General features: G+C 41.0%; 1 protein-coding gene across 4 annotated transcripts in view; it reads right to left on the bottom strand.

The window, feature by feature from the left end:
• HYDIN (HYDIN axonemal central pair apparatus protein) overlaps positions 1-19,628 on the bottom strand; it is a 291,357-nt gene that overhangs the window by 175,985 nt on the left and 95,744 nt on the right. For all 4 annotated transcript variants that reach the window (XR_004900055.1, XM_036012178.1, XM_036012180.1 and 1 more), the window contains exons 11-14: positions 18,293-18,411; positions 13,371-13,594; positions 7,879-7,946; positions 969-1,189 (exon numbers count right to left, since the gene is read on the bottom strand). Coding sequence is in view for 3 of the 4 variants with exons in the window: in XM_036012178.1 (XP_035868071.1) it covers positions 969-1,189; positions 7,879-7,946; positions 13,371-13,594; positions 18,293-18,411 (632 nt within the window). In the remaining variant the exon portion in view is untranslated. The remainder of the gene's footprint in view (positions 1-968; positions 1,190-7,878; positions 7,947-13,370; positions 13,595-18,292; positions 18,412-19,628) is intronic.

Here is a 19,628-nt window from a genome sequence, read left to right as displayed (position 1 = left end):
AGCCACCCAGTTTCTGGAATTTTATCAGAGCAGCCAAAACAGACCGAGACAGCAACCTTGAGAAAGGATAATGATATATGATATCAAACCTCATTGGACCCATGGAGAAGCCCTTGAAAGAGCTAAGAACTTCCAGAAAAGATCTAGGATGAGTGGATAATATGGGAGATATTATGAAGCATTTAAAATAATTTTGAGGGATGAAACCACAGCTGAATTAAATATTCACAGACAATGACTAAAGAGAAAATTAACCACCTTAGTTATTAAGTCTTATCTTTTTTTCTTCCCCAGAAAAGATGAAATCATTTCACTTTAGCAGCCTTCGATGTTGCTAGACCTAACTGTTTGGAGAAGAAAACGTAAGTGAGGGAAGACAGTGAAACCGTTCTCAGCTGGCCATGAACTAATTCTGCTGGAGGCACTGCAGAGCCACAGCCAAAGCATCAGGCCTGTGGACCCGAATGTGAAGTGCTGTTAGGAACGTCACATCCACATTGGCCACGAAGCCCAGATTCAGATTAAACATCTGGATAAACTGGATGTCATCTGGGGCACACATGTGGACATTTATTGGTACAAACCATGTGAGTCTAAATTAGGAAAGGAGGACCTAATTACCAGTGAGTCCTTCAGTTGGTTTATATCTGTACTGATGGGTGTGCTATCCATACAGAGCAGTGGTTTCGCTAGAAATCACTACAACCCACTGCTCTGGGGGAAGGCAACACATCAGGATTGATGGAAATCCACTGGAGTGGTGTTCGCTCTTTTGCCCAATATATTTATACCCGGCTCCTTTCGCCACAGTGGTTCACCTCCTCACGGGTTCACCTTCCCGTGTGAACGGGAGGCACTCCTTCCCACTGACCCTGGCAGCACCGAGCATGCCCTAGATGTGGTCCCAACAGCTGGCTATCTGGGAGTTCAGCTGCTTGGCCTTGTGTGCTGGAGGGCTGTCACTTTACCCTGATAGCAGCAAATCCTTGGGAGCGAATGGTGCCACAGCTGGGGGTGATGGTGAATTCTTTGGGTTTCGTTATGGGTATTTCATCCTTGTTCCAAGAGGATCCTTGGTGGTCCGAATAAGCCTGACAACTGGAAACGCCATCCCCAGGGATACGCAGTTTGAAGGTCATCGGGACCAAGGAGGTGTTATTGAGGGAACATATCAAGGTATGAGGGAACCCTGAAAAACGAAGCATGAGGTGAGAAATAAAACCCCCACAATGGCCTCCCTTTAACTTCACCCTCCCCCAGCACTGCTAAACCTCTTAAATAAATCATCTGTGCAACTCAGCATTATTTGCTTAATTCTAACTCTTTCTGATGCTATTTTAATTGTAAATCAATAAATACATTTTATTCCTTTATTCACCATCCATTCATTCAAAGAATACTTATCATGCATTTACTATGTAGCAACAACAGACATAAAATCATCATCCTGGTCCCTCCCAAGGGGCGGCCACTATTCCCAATTTGCTGAGTAGTCTTCTAGAGGTATATTTCACATTTAATTTTTGCATAGCAATACAAAATTTCCCCCCAAGTAGAATAATGTTTGCTCTTTTTATCTGCCTGTGTGTGAAGGGAGAAGCCTGCGAGGTTTTGCCCGCTGTGTGACCCAGAGCCTGCCCAGACATTACATAACTCATTCTGGACCTGTCTGAAGCTCATGCCCTGAGGGTCGAGGACATAAAACCGAGTAATAGCCTCTGCTGAGAGAGGCTTTGAGATCTGTTTCTGAGGCAGCCGGAGACTAACACACCAGCTTTTCCCTCCCTTAGATAAAGCTGCTTTTTCATGTGGTATCTAGCCCTCCTACATTTCAGTGAGATTCATGTTTCCCAAGAGTTGTGGGTCCTCCTTGCCTGGTAAGCAATAAACTGAGTTCTGATTTTGGATTCCCTAAGTGGCCATCGTATCTGCTACCACTTTCAGAACAAGAATTATCTATAACCATAAGAGAACAAATGTGCATATTTTACTGGATGCAAACAGTACTCTTTCTATTTTGAACCTTATTGCAATATTAAACAATTGGTCCTACAGTAATTACTGCAGAACTGCAGAAGGTATTTTGAACTGATCTGCTTCTCTCCCCATGTCTGAGCCTTTGTCTATATAATAGGACTATAGAGGAAACTTGTTCACATCTCCTTTGTGATATCTCTCCTGCCAATCTACTTGGAAGAATGCTTTAATGGAAGAAGAATGATGTGATTACGTGCGTTTAAAGGATTATTCTTGGAAATTGCAGAGGAACTGCTAGGAAGTCAGTTCTACAGTCATGTAGTTGCTGCATTTGACTTTTCTGAACTTTCCCAACATTGACTCTTGAAACTGCAGGTTCCTTGCCCTGATCCGACCTGACCCTTTATGGGATAAGCACTCTTCTACTGTAGGGTGTGCATATTATGGAGTGGGGTCCTATAGAGACTCAGATGGGTTCTTCCAAACCATTGCTCAGACTACTTCCCTGAAGCTACTAGTTTTTCTGAGAATAAAGCCAATTATAACCTCCTAGCTGGAACAACTCCTGTGCTGTTACCTGTAATATTGCTTGTCAAGAAGCCCAAAGGAAAGGGATACTATTGAAGACTAAAGGCTCATTAATATGAATGTTGTTCCTAGGTGTTTGGTAGCAGTGAATCCTAATACTATTCTACCTGTAGCTTCATCTGAATGCAAGTGCACAGGGTATACCTCTATTCTCCCTTTCTCAGCATCTATGAGGTGGGAAATAAAAGTATATAAAAAGTAGTATAAAATTTTTCAACTTTTCTTGGCATAATGAACAACATGCTTGGCCTGAATGCCTCAAGGGTTCGCAGAGGTGCCCTTATTCCTCTCCCGGTACTTAAATTTGGCTTGAAAGACAATATTCTCAAGAGATGTGATTCTCACTTAATACACATATCTTCACCTGACCTAGAGAGCCCCTAAGAAGATTTAAAGAAACTAGGAGCAAAAGATCATCAGGCTACAAAGGAAAAGTTCAGATTCCGACAAAAGAGGGTACATTATTTAGAACATGACTGTTCTACTGGAGAATGGACCTAAGCTCAGGGGAGTGTTAAATTATTTCAGCAATACTCAGGACCAAAAATTAAATTACAGTTCATAGATTTGGGGGGGAACACATGGGATATTTTAGACAATGGATTCCTAATTTTTCTAGTAAAATAAAAATCTCCACAAAGCAAAGGGAAATGTGTTGGCAGATCATTATGCAAAACAGGTGATACTTCTGTAGTTATCTATAGAAATACATCAGAGAATGGGAGATCAATGAACACATCCACACAAGCTAGTTTGGACACAAAAACTCAGTCTCAGACTCAGAAAAAAATCATTTCCTAAAATCAGGATCCTCTGTCCACCTCAGTGGTCTTCGGCAAACCATCTGTGATGTGCCCCAAGGTCTGAGCTGGCCTCTGACAAAGGTCACAGTTCCCATCATACAAGAGATAAGATCATCTCCGAGCAAGAGGTGATGGAAACGTTTCTCCTCTGTAGCTGGGCATCATATTCCAGAAAAACTGGGCAGTCTAAATCATACTGCAGAAAACCTCTGAAATAAAAATGGGCTGTGCCCAAATGATATATTTAAGAATCCGTTCTTGGAATTGTCTACAAACTCTTTAGATGGATTTGAGCCTCTCTCTACAGAAAGGCTGCTGCCATAAATATGACTAAAAAGTTGTACGCTATAACTTTCCTCCCTGGGGAATAGCAGCCTTACACAGAAGAATTATTGAGAAGCTTACAGTGTTAACCGTTTGATCAAAAATTTCATAATCCACAATCCCTGGGAAATGTAGAACACAAAAAACAGTGGCAAAAACCTATCTGAAATTGTCCAAGCTCTCTGAGGCTCTTGGAATTCTTTGATGAAGAGTTTTACCTTTAGTTCTAATGTCCATCAGACCCAGTTAACTTCCCCAGAAACTCACAGACTGTTCACCTTGGAAAATAAAAACTAGAAAATCCATGTAACTACATCTTTCGTCAGTCCGAATCAAGCTTGCTTCATGCAGACATAACCAAATGTTGTCAAGAACCAACCCATCTACCAGTTCTAGAAGCCTTCCCTGAAAACTCACCCTCGCGAGTTCTCCCTTCTTTCAACCTCAACAAGGAGTCTCTGAAAAAAATACACCAACGGTCTTCAGTCTTTGGAGGCTTTACTGACCCTGCGGTTGACTATAAAGCGGACCTTTGGTAAAAAGATGCCCAAAGAGACTGAGTTATTGTTGGCTGAAGACCTGCAGAAAACACTTACTGGAGAACTTCGGTGGGAGTCTGCTAACAAACCTTCCAGACACGGACAACCCACAGGAACAGACCGCTATCCCCAGCCCCTCAGAACGAGCAATCGTTCCACGAAGGTTTTGCCCAAGATTTGTGGAATGAGATTTTGCTAGAAGTCTGACATTACTGATTCTCACACTTTCCTTCTTTATCAACTGGCCATTTCAGTCTCTATTTACTATCTTCAAGGTATATACTCATGATATCCTTTGTTATGTCTCTCTTATTAATGATAAGTTGCTTGGGTCTGGGCTTTGCTCGTGCCTACTATAACCTCTTCTACCAACCTTTCTAAGATCTTTTTATGATCATTACAATTAAGCTTTGCCTTGACTCCCTCTTTTACACTCCCCTGAAGTCCATTTAAGTAATTGAGTAAAACAGTGACAGTTCATACCCGGACCATGGAAGAGACCACTATCATTCATTTTCTTTAATGCTTATCTGTACCCCAATAACTCTGCCCTTGAACCCTAACTTCTCAGTCTAAACCATCGAATTGTCAACTACACTGAGTGCCCGCAGGCTTCTAGACTCCCTATTCCCAATCCCACACATTCTGTGCCTCCTGAAAAATAGTGACTTCACAGATACTTCCTGCCCCTTCCATCTACCACCTGGCATATCGGCTGCAGCAACGTCCATTTTATTCTTTCCCCAGTCCAAGGGTTTAGCAGAGCCTCAATGTTCCTTCAGGGACAACTGCCACCCAAATTCTACAGTCTGACTCTCTCCTGCGATTGCAGCTTTAGCAGCCTGATTAATTATTAGATATGTCATCCAACTTCTAACCCTATCATCCAAATCTTTATAGTCATACTTCAAGCATCTTAGATACCAATCAACTTTACGGTGTTTGTAATATCCTCACCACTTCAATCCCAACAGGCCCTGATGCCACATCTGGGTCTTCATCTCTAACACTGACCTGTAACAGACACCTCTTCAGGAAGGGGCATCCGTATCCACACAGGGACAATATTACCGCCTTTAGTTAGTTTCACGTACGCCCAAGCTCAAAAGCAAACCTTGTTTAATGCCACATAATACGCTTGCCATCCTGCAATAACTGAAAAAAATTCCTTCGACTCCTGGCTCACTCTTATAACAATTCATTTCTCTTTTGCATCTGGAACTATATTCCCCCTATTGGTCTTTCATTCCCGAGCCAGTGACATGCTTACTTTTTATCTGCCTCATCAATGCCTTACTTGCACATACATGGTAATAATTAAAAGTTTCCAATAAATAACTGTCCAACAGACTATGTTTCTTTGTGATGGGAGGTCAAACAACCTGGAAAAATAATGAGACTTTGTGTTGAAGTTATGAGGACTCCAGTACCCACTTTTGGATTTGAAAATATCATAAAATAATTGTGAAAGGGTATCAAAAGTTATTTCTAATTTTGGTTGTTACAATGCAAAATCTAGAAACATATAGCAAAGTAGCTTGAATTAATTGACCCAAGTAGTTTTGAAAACCAAATAACCCTCAATCTCCTGTTGGCAAACAGAAAAGGTATGTTTTTGCTAACATTTCCTGCCCCTTTAGAGAAAACAAAGGAATTGGTATGCAAACTAAAATAAAAAGCAACTTGGGTTTTGAAAGTGGGCTTAGAAGGGATACAATTTCAGGTCTCAGACTTGGGGAATCTCGGGTCATGGCTCTGTAGTATGCTCTAGCCTCTTGTCTAGCTGCTGTATCACCCAATGGTTCAATAAGACATTATATATGAAAACAAAAATAAGCTGTTTCTGATTTCCACCTGAACTAGTTACCAAAACTTCTTGCTGGACCAAGTATGACAAAGAGCTATTGGCTTATCATTGGTACAGCCTTTACATTAGCATTGCAGAGCTGAGTGATAGAGCAGATTCCAGATAATGAATCCGGGTGAAATTTCTTGTAGTAATCGACTTGTGGTGCTTATTTGCACTTTGTTTTTTCCCCTCCAGAGTAATGTGACACAGGGCACTTCTCCCAGATGTCCTTGTGCTGGGCTTGGTACCTAAATGGCTATGGAAGGACCTGCTGTTGTCGTGCATCAGTCGCCAGACCTCGCAGTGGACTCCGTTTGGACAGTTTGGAGGGTGAGTGCATGGGTCGGGGTACACTAATTCACTTCTCACTGTGCATCTGTCACAGTCGCCCTTGAGTGTGCCTCTCTTAGTTGGCCTCCAGATGATTTTCTAGTTGAAGGTCACTTCTATTTTCCTTCAAAAGAGCCTATCACTCAAACATGCCCTACCAATTTGTAAAAATCTCTCCAGCCATTTTCATATTCTATAGTAACAAACAGATATTCAACTTCATTTATATAGAATTTCCTATAGTGTGTGCCTTTTCCATATAATGTAGATGGGGGACACTGTATAAATAAATATGTCCCTAATAAATAAAACCATCATAACCCCCACATCTTAAAGCAACTGATGAAGGCAATACTAATCAGTTTTTTCTAAAGAACTATTTTCCCCAAGTAGAAGCAAAGAACTAAAAGTCAAAATGGGAGGCAACAGAGCAAAATGGAAAGGATTGTACAGTATGGATTTAGACTAGGGGTTCTGAACCTTTAAAAATGACCACCTCTAAAAAGAACCACTGTGATAAATTAATTTTAAATCAAATCAAATCAATTTTACTTAATATGATTTAAATTCTATTTAATATCCAGTTAAATACTAAGGAATAAGATTCTGTTGGGTAGGGTTGAACTTGTGAGGACCACACACCATTGTCATATTTAAGTCGTTTTTCATCCACCAAGAACCAATTTTTTGCCTCTTTGGGGCACTATCACTGGTTCTGACAGTAGTGATTTAAATACACCTCAGTTGAAACACTAACCCAGCCACGGCTGTGGGACTGCAGGGAGTTATTTAACTGTTCAGTGCCCAAGTCCTCCATCTCTAAAATGGGGGTCTTAAGTAGGACTTCCCCACAGGACTGCTACAAGGTTTAAATGTAGTGCTGCACATAACCCACTTAGCAGTGATTGGAATAGATGGAAGAACCAACAAATGGGAACTTCTGCTGCTATTGTTATAATTTTTATTTTGGGTTTAGATGGAAAAAAATAACTCAGAGAAGTAACTGAGTGAGAAGATAACACAAAAATACAGAAAAGTCTTCAATCTGGAGTGACAAGACACCTGAATCAAACCACCACTGAGTTTACTTTGAACTCAAGAGCATCTCTGTGAAAGGGTTGCTTGTAGCCAGGCTGGCAAATCAGATTCTTCATACAGATGGAATGTTCCTCAGGTTTAGATGGTGGAACGAAGCACACGGCTTTCTGCTGTTCCATGGCTGGAAAGGGGGAGCGGACACGGCCTGACAGCGGCCAGCGCCCAGCACACAGTCACGACTCACACACAGAAAACTGCGAAGCGACAGCAGGGTGCCACTGCCGCAGAGGAAGCACTATTGTAGACCCTCTTAGCTACTGCCCATAAAAAAAAAATAAACGATAAGAAAGATTCTTTGTAAACCTTCCTCCTCCCACGTAGAGAAAAGTCATTCTTCTCTGGTTCTAATTTGAAGCAGAAGAATACTCACCATAGGAAACATCGCCGAAGTGCAGAGCAGGAATGTTAAAGTGGAAGGTGGGTCCGATGACACAGCCTCTGGAAATAGGAGTACAAAGCGGGGAGTGGGGACAGGGTCCAGGGAATGCAAGGCAACAGTCAGCAACTGGTCAGTACTGGTGACTGTAATTTGTCATTAAATCAATTATAGAATCCAGGACTTAACAACCACCACCACGAAAAAGAACTAAGAGATTTCGGTCTATCACAGTGTTGAACAGTTCCTGCCACCAACTCAGTGTGATCTGGGCCAATCGCTTTACCTCTACAGGCTTTAGTTTCTTTTCCTCGGGTATACAAGACAGGACTGAAATAGATGACTTTTAAGGACTCTTTACTCTAAACGTGGGTCTACTTCTCTCTCAATGCAAGGCCCCGTGATCTTGGAGTGATGCTCTAGTTTAAAATAAATACAGGCTGACCTCGGAGATATTGTGGGTTCAGTTCCAGACCATCATAATAAAACAAGTATCACAATAAAGAGAGTTGTAATCTTTTTGCGGGTGGAGGGTCTTGTTTTCAACTTGTAAGCAAGCAAACAAAAAATGCAATATCTTGAAGTGTAATAAAGCAAAGAGCAATAAAATGAGGTATGCCTATAGTAGATCCTATAGCCTCTAGATCACCAGCAAACACACTAAGCATAAGTATGAGTATCCTTACTCACCCAGCTCCAGATATTGGTGACGTGGGTGTGTCATACCACGCTGAATGCACCGGTGCCCTAGCCATACTTCCGGCTGCTACAGACCTGACTATGATGTGGCGAGAGGCTGCAGCCAGTGTGGGAAGAGCCATGACAGCAAAGACTCAGTGCAGCCAGCTCCAATTCTAAACGCCTTTCTCATGACCATCTATTATATTTCATGCTAATGATCCCAAGAGGTTTCAAAAGAGATGGCTGGTGGTACTCAGCAAGGAGTTAGCATCCTGCTGAGAATGAAGTCAAACCAGCCTACGGTTAGACATTGACTTGTAAAAGAAGTTTTTTGTGGGGGCTCAGGGGATGCAAAATAGCAGATCAAAAGTGTCTGAAAGGCACAAAAGACTAAAGAAAGCAAAAAAGAAGGCCACAAATTTGCACAAAGCAGCCATTTAATCAGTGAAGTAGAAAGAACCAGAGTTAAATCACATTTGTTCAAAGGCACATATAACTAAGGGAATTGTGGCTGAATTAGTCCCCATTGGTAACCACACAGACTTAGAGAGGGTCACATTCATTCCATTGGGTTCTGAATTTAGGACAGTCTCTGCCAAGACTGGGTGCTCCATCAACACAGTGGTCTGTTAAATCATGAAGACTCCGAGTTAGAATGACTGAATCATTTTGACATGCTAAGTGAAGTGTTTTGAAAACAAAACATCTGTGCTCTGGTTAAAAGTTATAAAATCATAGATGTAAAAGACTGACGGAAAAACCTGCACATGGGTAATTTTTTTTAATCATCATTCATTAAATCAATGTTACAGTGGTTATCCAACCACTTAAAATACTCGGTCATGTAGTTGAAGAGGAAAAAGACACAGCAAAAGTGTAACTGCTCTGATCTTTCAAGGCCTGCTAGCCAAAATTATGGAATGTTGAAGACAGAGGATACCTGGTGATAAAAGAATAGAAAACAAAATCCAGAATTCACAATATTAATTTTACAGAGATTTCCTGGGCCACAAGACCCAAGACAGTGCTGCCAGTGAAGTCAGTATTGAAATGAGGAGCTGGAGAAGTATAATGCATTACACGTGTATTTCTCTCTTCATCATCGGACACTTCTTCACGACACCTGACAGTTACCCAGTTTTCAGAATTATTGTTCACGGTTTGAAGTGCTGGAACACTTTTGGACACATGCAATTTAGATGAGATCATTTCTCTGGGCAATTTGTGATTAGTTTTAGGATGAATATAAACATACTTTCAGAGTCAGGTTCTCCTGACTCTTTCTTTCTTTCTTGAAAGAAAACAAGAATAAACATCTAAAATAAGGAAGGGGCATAGAAGTTTGGGAAAATGGTGACGCCCAGGTTGATGAAATGAGAGATTTAACCTCCACAGAGCACCTGGCGTATTAACTAGTCCAAGTTTCCCTGTGAGCAGGTTCCTGGGAGATTCTTAAACCCTGTTATTCACGATGGAAAATGTTATAGTTTTAGTATGATTTGGAGAGTGTTTACAATTCTTTTCTTTCAGGGGGAGATACTATTTTGTGGAGAATTGATATTAATTCTTCATTAAACGTTCAGTAGAATTCTGCAGGGAAGCCATCTGCTGCTGGGCTGTGCGTGTGTGTAGTGGGCAGGGGTGGGTGGTAGTGATGGTGGTTCTGTTTCCATCTCCCTCAGCTATTATAGGTTTATTCACACTTTTTATTACTTTTGAGTTAGTTTTCATAGTTTGTGTCTTTCTAGGAACATGTCCATTTTACCTAGACGATCTAATTTGTTGGCATCCAATTGTTCGTAATATTCCCTAATAATCCTTTTTATTTCTATAAGGTTGATATTAATGCCCCTCTTTAAATCCTGGTTTTAGTAATTTGAGGCTTTTCTCCACTTTTTTTCTTGGTCATTTTCACTGAACTTTGTCAATTTGTTGACTTTTTCAAAGAACAAACTTTCAGTTTAATTAATTATCTCTATTGTTTTTGCTTTTTATTCTATTCACTTCAGTCTAACCTTTATTGTTTCCCTTCTTGTGCTTGTTTTGGATTTATTTGGCTCCTTCAAGTTTTTAAAATGTAAATTCATATTATTAGTTATTTGAGATCTTTCTTCATTTTAAAAATAAGCACTTACAGCTACCAATTTCTTATAAACACTACTTTCACTACACCTCAAAAGCTTAACATCTTCTGTTTCGTCTTCATTTATTTCAAAGTATTTTAAAATTTCTGTTGTGATTTCTTCTTTGACCCATTGGTCATACAGGAGTGTGTTTAGTTTTCACATACTTGTGAATTCCCTAAATTTCTTCTTCTTGATTTTTAATTTCATTTCTTTGTGGTTGGAGAACTCATTCTATATGATTGAAATCACTTAAAGTTTACTGAGATTTATTCGATGGCTTAACATACTGCCCTGGAAAAGGCTCCAAGGGCACGTGTTGGGTGGAGTGTTCCACGGGTGTCTGTCTGTTGGGTCGGGCTGGTTTGCGGTGCTGTTCAACTGCCTTCTTTCCTTCGTCATCTTCTGCCCAGTGGTTCTAGCAATTGTTGAAATCGCCAATTATTATTGTTGAATTACCTATTCTCCCTTTAGTTCTGTCAGCTTATGGCTTCATGTATTTCAGGGCTCTGCTGGTAGGTACACATATGTTTATAATTGTTACAGCTTCTTGATGAATTGACTTTTATTATTGTAAAATGTCTTTCCTTGTCTCCAGTGACAACCTTTATTTTAAAGTCTATTCTGCCTGATAGTAGTATACCTACTCCAGGTTTCTTTGGTTACTGTTTGCATGATCTATCTTCCTCCACCTGTTTAAGTTTCAGTCTGTTCATACTTTCAGATCTGAAGTATGTCTCTTGTAGACAGCATGTAGTTGGATCATGTTTTGTGGGGATTTTTAAAAATCCATTCTGCTAATCTCTACCTTTTAATTGAAGTATTTAATATATTTGCACTTAATGTAATTATTGATAAGATTCATGTCTTTCATTTTACTACTTGTTTTTTATAAGTTGTAGTGTATTCTTTGTTTCTCTATCCCTCCATCATCACCCTCCTTTGTGTTAAATGGGTTTGTCTAGTGTAGCCTTTTAATTTGCTCATTTTTATTTCACTAATGTTTTTAGTTAGTTTAGGAAATAGTTTAGGGAATGGGCAATGACAATCTGAATTTAGATAAACAACTCACACCCTGGCTAGTGTGGCTCAGTGGATGGAATGCTGGCGTGTAAACCAAAGGGTCACCAGTTTGATCCCCAGGCAGGGCATATGCCTGGGTTTCAGGCCAGGTCCCCCGTAGGGAGTGTGCAAGAGACAACTATGCATTGCTGTTTCTCTCCCTCTCTTTCTCCTTCCCTTCCCCTCTCTCTAAAAATAAATAAGTAAATAAAATCTTTAAAAAACAGTTTATGACTGTAGCAGGCTATCTAAACTATGGCCCAGAACCATTGAGGCATAAACCTATTCATTCTCCTTACTTTTTAGGGTTTGTATTGGTTTGCTGGGACAGCCGTAACAAAATACCACAGATTAGGTAGCTTAAACAACAGACATTGACTTCCTTACAGTTCCGTAGGCTTGAAGTCCAAGATCAATGTACTGGCAGGACTGGATTCTTCTGAGCCACTCCTCCACCGGCTTGTAGATGGTTGCCCTCCCTCTGTGTCTTCCCACGGTCTTCTCCCAGTTGTGTATTTGTCCTAATGTCCTCTTCTTACAGACACCGGTCAGAATGGACTGGGGCCGACCCAAGTGACTTCACTTTCCCTTAACTACTTTTTAAAAGTTCTATCTCCAGGTGCAGTCACATTCTGAGGTGCTGAGTGGTAGGACTCTAACATACGAATTTCGGGAGGATGCGGTTCACCCCGTCACAGGATACTCAGGTGGAAGAAAGACCGGAGAAGAAATGCTACTAACTCTTGAACTAATCTTGAGATTTTGAATTTCCAGTGGGTATCTGAAGATCAGTGAGTTTCCTAGGATCCTTCAGGCCGTATGTGTCTGTCTCTTTTCCCTGTTACCTTCAGACCCTGAGGAAACCTCAGCCACAGATGGAGGGAGGCCCTGAGGGCAGGAACCGTGATGAGAGGGACCCCCCTGGGAACCAGCAACCTGCTGCTGTGGGAATCCAAACAGAATCTGCAAGATGTTCTGAAAAATATTCTCTCTCTAAGCCCTGGGGACCAAAGTCATAGGTCTTTACAATGGGTTGGTCACAGAGAACTTTTTAAAACTGGAGGACAAACTCTGCTATTAACGACTTCCCATGATCACAAGCAGCTGGAGAAGCCATGAAAAGAATCCTAGCACAAAAGCTGCAAGTGTCTAGCCTTGGCTGGCTGACACTATTAGTAGACTCTTTTGTAATACCTGTAGGCATTATACATAAGAGCATTTAAAGAATTTTATTAAAAGAAAAACAAAAGGTGAAGGTTTGGTGAAACTGTGATAACCAAGAGATGATTTTATCCAGGTGTTAGTAACTTATTTTTCCTAAACACCCTAAAACAGAGAGTTACTACAAACTAATTTAATAATTAAGCCCTTCTTTTATAAGGTTATAGCTTATGGAAAAAAAACTAGATACCAAAATAGCATCTGTATCCATGTTACAATAGTAAGTTACATATTTAGTACAGAAGCACTGGTGGAAATTTAAAACACCCCATTAAGTTGATGTGTTTATATCAACAAAGACGGTTATGGATATTTAAGACATGACCTAGTTCTCAAGTTTAAGAAAGCAGTAGGTAAAAAGTTCAGCTAGTTGCCACATTAGTTATAGATGCATCTTACCTAATAGTCAGTTTCACAGGCTCCGGTGACCCATTGACACTGACCAGGAACTCTTCTTCGAAGTGGCCCAGGATGGCAGAACTGAAGGTAATCTGGATAGCCTGGACCCCGGCTGGTTCGATGATGCCTTCCTTGGGACTGAAAACAAAGCAGGCCCCCAGGGCGGAAGTGGCAGGGATCACGTTGAAGAGCGCGTCAATGCTGCCTTTGTTGGACAGGATTGTCTGTGTCAGTAAAAAGGCAAGAATGAAAGGGCAGACAATGGGCCTCTGACTTACTTTCACGTAAGCAGGTGGCTGTATTACTTAATAGCAACACAGAGACAGTGGCAGGAATTAGGGCCAAAGGAAAACTCCAGGGGAGAAATGAACAGTCTTCTCTCTTGAATGTTTAAAGATGGGAGCTCCAAGCCAAAAAGTAATTTTGTGTTTTTGTCTCATCTTTAAAATTAAGTTAGTCATATATACTATAGTCATGCTCTAAGGGCTGGTCATAATCACATCTACTGAAGAAGAGCCTTAAAATACTGTTTTTTAAAAGATTTTATTTATTTATTTTTAGAGAGGGAAGGGAGGGAGAAAGAAAGAGAGAAACATCAATGTGCGGTTGCTGGGGGTCATGGCCTGCAACCTAGGCATGTACCCTGACTGGGAATCGAACCTGTGACACTTTGGTTCGCAGCCCTCGAAAATACTGTTTTTTAATACTCTCTATAAGGTAACCAAGGGAAGGCAGGAATTTCTCTCACATGCACGAGGAAGCTGAGACTAAGTGGCCTACTAAAAAATAAAAAGCAAGTCAGAATAGAGGAGCAAGAGCTACTTATGCCTGTGTTTATAATGCAGTTTGATGAGTATAAATATGACATCGTTGTGGATTCCAGATTGCAAGGATTGTCTTTGCTGTGGCATTAGATTTCATTCTATTGGAATATTTCTATCTCAGAGTCTATTGGGTATGCTTATGCAAGCAATCATTTTACTACAGAAACGATTTATATACTAGTTTTATAGTCTATATACTAGTGTTGTGGAACCATGTCATTGTCGGTATCTGACAGCACACTCGGTATGTGTGAAAAACTCACGCCTGGCCATCAGAGTCCTCCACAGCTGGCTGAATCCACCACTCCCACTTCCCACCATTCCTCTCCCTGAACCTGCATGAGAGCCACACAGTTCTATTCCTGAGCTTCCAAGAGACAATCTCTTTCTTGCCAATGCTTACACCTATACCTATGAGCAGCACATCCTATTTATGCAGGAGCTGTCCTCAATGCACACTGAAAGTGCTGGAGGAACGAGCCACAGGCGGTTGTGAAGAAACACTGAGAAAGGCATGTGGAAAGGTATGTGGAACCCACATTCTGTGTCAGGAACCTAGAAGCCAAGGGAGGAGAACTTCCAGAAAGGGTCAAAATGTGGACAGAGGTGAGAAAGAATAAGTTCTGAGAGAATCTTACAGATTTTTAATTTTTTTACTTTGAAAAAAAATTTTACCTTCACCTGAGGGCATTTTATTCATTGCTTTTAGAGAGAGGGAAAGGGAGAGAGAAAAACATTGATGCAAGAGAAAAGCCTTGATTGGTTGCCTCCCATTAGGACCTGGGATCATAGGCAAACTGGTGGTCGCACACGTGCTCCTGGACCAGGGATTGAACCCGCAATCTACGTATGTGCCTGACTGGGAATTGAACCCACCACCCTGCAGTTATGGAATGATGCTTCAACCAACTGAACCACACTGGTTGGGGCCCATATTTCTAATTTTTAATTAGAGGTCATCCCTGTCCTTGAAGAAGAAAGAATTCCAATAGAATGTGATTGTAGAATCCAGAGTACAAATGTTTGCAGAGAGAGTGGGTGCGGAGGAAATGGTGGTTGAGTATTCTAGATTACGCTTTGAGATTAGTGGTGGAAAGTGAGACTAGGGGTGGCAAAGCTGTAGGAGGGTAAGGTGGAGGAAACTGTGCGTGTGTGTGTGTGTGTGCGCGCATGCCCGTGTGCGCCCGTGTGTGTGTGGTGACTAGTATATAGTGAGTCAGCTTTGCCACTGACTGACTAGCTGTGTGACCTTGGAACCTGCTTTGCTTCTCTGTGCACGTTTCCCCATCTGTAAAATGTAAGCGCTACTAACTTCTTTGCTTGTTGTGAAGATGAAATTTATTAATTTATGTAACTTTTAGAATAGTGCCTGGCAAAGAATGCTTAAAAGACAGTGATTGCTATTTATAGCCCCAGTGCTAATCAGAATGGGTTTAAAATTTACCCGAGCTTAAGAAGAAATTTACATGCCCTAGTGGGAACTCAAAGGCAATTCAAAAGCTTTATGGTAACTCAGAGGACCCTTGATCTTCTCTCTGGGAAGATGCACAATTGCCTTTTTTATTTTTCTGGTTAACAGCAATGTTTCCCACAGATTTTCTATAAGGTGCCAGCTCCTTCCTTTTCAAAACTATGCATGCCATTCTTCTCCCCCTGACAAAGGAGCACCTACTTATGTGTACAGAATCTGCCAAACTGTTTGGGTCACAGTTCTGAGACCACATGATTACCGGTAATACCCTTACCACACAGTCCGACTCCTCGGAGAGGAGAAAGTTGATAAGAGAACTTCCCCTCTCATTTGTTTTCCTTCTAATCACACTGGGGAAGCGTGTATACCCATGGGTTTCTGGTTTATTCTTTGTGGATCTGCTAAGCTCAGCAATGGCTAAGGGCAATAGGTAGTTATTCAAATTTGTCTCAAGAAGGTAACGTAATAAATTGAAAGAGAGATGTAATGAGGCATCAGCAATAAATATGCAGAGAGTGCAAAATATTCCCACCAGAAGCACCTTACCATGCCCTTCTCTGCCAGGGCACGGCTCTCCCAACTGTCCAATCTGACGCTGCCCCTCATTTAACACTCATTTAGCTGGCTGCGGTTTGCTTTACTGTTCAGATCTGAGGGGGTGAGAAGTGGTGGCCTAAAGGACATTTGTGTTAAATCTGCAAGAAACTATTATTACCTTCAGGAAAACCCTATCCATTTTGTACCAGAACTAAGAGTTCTTTTCTGATGTGGCATCCATGGGACACAGTCACTAAGACATAAGGGAAGTTCACACTGGATGAATGACAGACAGAACATCAATTCAGTAACAACTATTGCACCTTTTTATTTCCGTCCCTAAGTGATGTTTGTTTTTCAACACAGGACAATGCAACACAGTAGCTGTGCCTCTTTTCATTTTATGATGGTCACGTGACTGATTTCTTTAAATTGTTCTCTCATGTATATTCCATTTCATCATGACATTAATATCTCTGTTTACCTTTCGCATCATCCCACTTAGGACACAATTACTCTAGGGAATGTGGGGGTAAGTGACACTGTAGAAAACTGTCACATTTACCTCCCCTGTGAGGCCAGGCTGGGCTGAGAGCTAAGCTGGCTGTAGACTGGATTTGCACTTGATGAGAGTCTGAGGGTGAAAGGCCAGCAGTCTGGTCCAGAAGACAGGGGGCCCTGAAACCCACTGCTCACTAACATTTACACGCGGTGTGACCTTGCCAGTGACTTAACAAATGTGATAGAGTCAAGTTCGCTGTTCATGGAATCCCTATCCTCTCCTTCCTTTGCTTACAGCTTGACTACATTTCCCAGCCACCCTTGCAGTTATGGACAGCCAATGAGATGTGAACAATATGACATATGCCACCTCCAGTACACATCTCTCCTAGGCAACCCTCCTTGCTTTCTCCTGCCAGTGAGGTTCATATGAGGCCACAGAGCCACAACATGTAAGGAGCCTGGGATCCTCATTCTCTGCTGGAGGAGAGCCACCTGCTGATTAGCAACCTTGTCTGGGACTTGATATTAGCAACAAAATAGACTTTTGTCTATGTTGAGAGAATATGTTTTTAGATTTGTTTGTTATAGTATCTAACATTAATTACCTTAACTAGGAAAGCTTCTCTAAGCCCCAGTGTCCCCATCTATAAAGTGGGTACAGTCACGGTAGCTACTCCACAGGGGTTGTGTTAGGACTACATAACCGAATGATATATGTGTGCTCAACATGCATGCAGGGTGACGTTGAGATAGAAATAGCCACTTTCTGCCTATTTCTTCTTTGTTCTGTAGGTACAATAAAACCTACCTTTCCCAGTTTTGTAAGGATTGGGAACTACACATTTATAAATTGACATGCATGCATCATAAAGCATGGACCTGATACATTGATTAAACCTCAAGCACTCACCAAATAATAACTTCCATTATTACCTCTATAGAAAGATAAACACTTATAATTTGGAATCTTTCTAAAATAAAATTCCAATGGTTATAGTTTGATGCTGTAAAAAAAAAGTGTCCTAGACACAAATTCATGATGAGGTGGCACTTGAAGTAACTTTGATCCTTATAAACCCATTAGAACATATTTTAAAAAGTATCATTTTCTATTTAATTGGACAGAAACCATAATGATTGGTTTTTAAATCATGGGTTGGAGACTAGTGCACTCAGAGAAAATTCTGAGCTGTGAAAAAAGCTATCCTCTTTAGGACATTCTGGAAAATGTAGGTTCTCTATCCTCTGATCTGCAGGATTTATGTTATCGGAGAACAAGCATTAAACAGATGGGAAGATGTATTTATGGAGTTCCTCTTTATAATCCACAAAATGATGAGGATAAAACCAATGAAGTTATGGCTTTGCTGTTTTCAGTGAAGCGAGAGGGGCTGAAGAGGGGGAAGGAGCCGCCCCACTCGACAAGGCCGGGAGAGGGCAGAAAGAGGCAGATCGCGCTGGGGTCTGAATAAAGCGTGGATGGTGGCAAATGGAGGTGACTGCACATATTTTCCATCAATAAAAACACACACGAAATAAAGCAGCTACACACTGCTGGACCCTCAGTGAACAACTCTAGTGTTTACCTCATAACAATGCACAGATCCGACAAAAACTTTTCCAATATCCAGCAATTCAAAGTTGAAGTGAATCTTCGGTCCCATTCCTTCCCCTTTGATTCGAAGGGGCAGACGGATCTCTCGGCCTGTAAAAACAATTCAAACTTTATTACCCAAGTGATTCTTTATTACTCCAAATAGTCCACAACTTGTTGCCAGTGGAGGACTCTGGGTTATTGCACCTGCTCCCTGCACTGAACAGGAGGAACTGCAGTTCAGCCAAGGCTGAAGATTCAGTTTAAAGAAACAGGAATACTGGTAGTTTTTTTAATCTTTAGGGAACAGCTAATACTGTAATTTAGGCTGACATTTTAGCAGGAAGAAACAATTTAAAAATTTTAAGTCAATCTTAACTGTACCCTTTGGTTTCTTATAAAGGAATTTCTCTAAATACGAGAACAGTGATCACTGACTGATGCTCACCATAAAAGGGGTCACCATGCAGCTCCAAGGGACGCTGCTCACACAGATTTAGGAACAGCCAAGGCATTAAGGAAACTGAGTCTGGGAGTCTTTTCTTACTTTGCAGCTCCTTTCCTGTAGACCTAATGGAACCCACTAAGCAGTACCCTTGTCACACGCCCACAGTGGACCCAGGGTCCATACAGACAGCAAGCCTTGCAGGGGTGTCCAACCTGCGGCCACGGGCTGAATGCAGCTCAGGATGGCGGTGAATGCGGACCAACGCAATATTCTAAATTTACTTAAAACATTATGAGATTTTTTTGTGATTACATGTTACAATGTATTTAATGTGTGGCCCAAGACAATTCTTCTTTCAGTATGACCCAGAGTCACCAAAGGTTTGGAAACCCCTTCTTTAAAGTACTGACGGGTTGTTTTTTTAAACTTTTTTTTAATAAAGTACTGATTGGTTTTGTTTGCTTTTTTAAAAAATGGGAAAATCTCCACTTGATAATACATAATCACTATAAAAATATTATAAAGTAGAAATTCTCTCATAATTCCACCACCCAAATATAACTATTGCTAGCATTTTGGAGCTGATCCTTCCATACTTAATCACACTTAAATACTGTTAATGTAAATGAGAGCATATGCTGTATATTATTTTATAACCTGCCTTTTCATTTACAATAAATCTGGGACATTCTAACACATCACACATAAGGGAGAGGTGAATATCCGTAGCCAGTCTCTTTTGGGGCTTCCAATCTTCCACTGTAACAAGTTATAATTTAATCAATACTCTCAAACATACGTATGGCCAATTTTCCTCTGATCTCTTTAAACACTTTGAATATATCATCCTGTTGTGTCCTGTCTTCCACCATTTCTGCTG

The sequence above is a fragment of the Phyllostomus discolor genome, chromosome 12 (genome assembly GCF_004126475.2).
Source record: "Phyllostomus discolor isolate MPI-MPIP mPhyDis1 chromosome 12, mPhyDis1.pri.v3, whole genome shotgun sequence".
NCBI lineage: Eukaryota > Metazoa > Chordata > Mammalia > Chiroptera > Phyllostomidae > Phyllostomus > Phyllostomus discolor.
The sequence above is the reverse complement of the archived record's forward strand: the minus strand, read 5'-3'. Positions and strand labels throughout refer to the sequence as shown.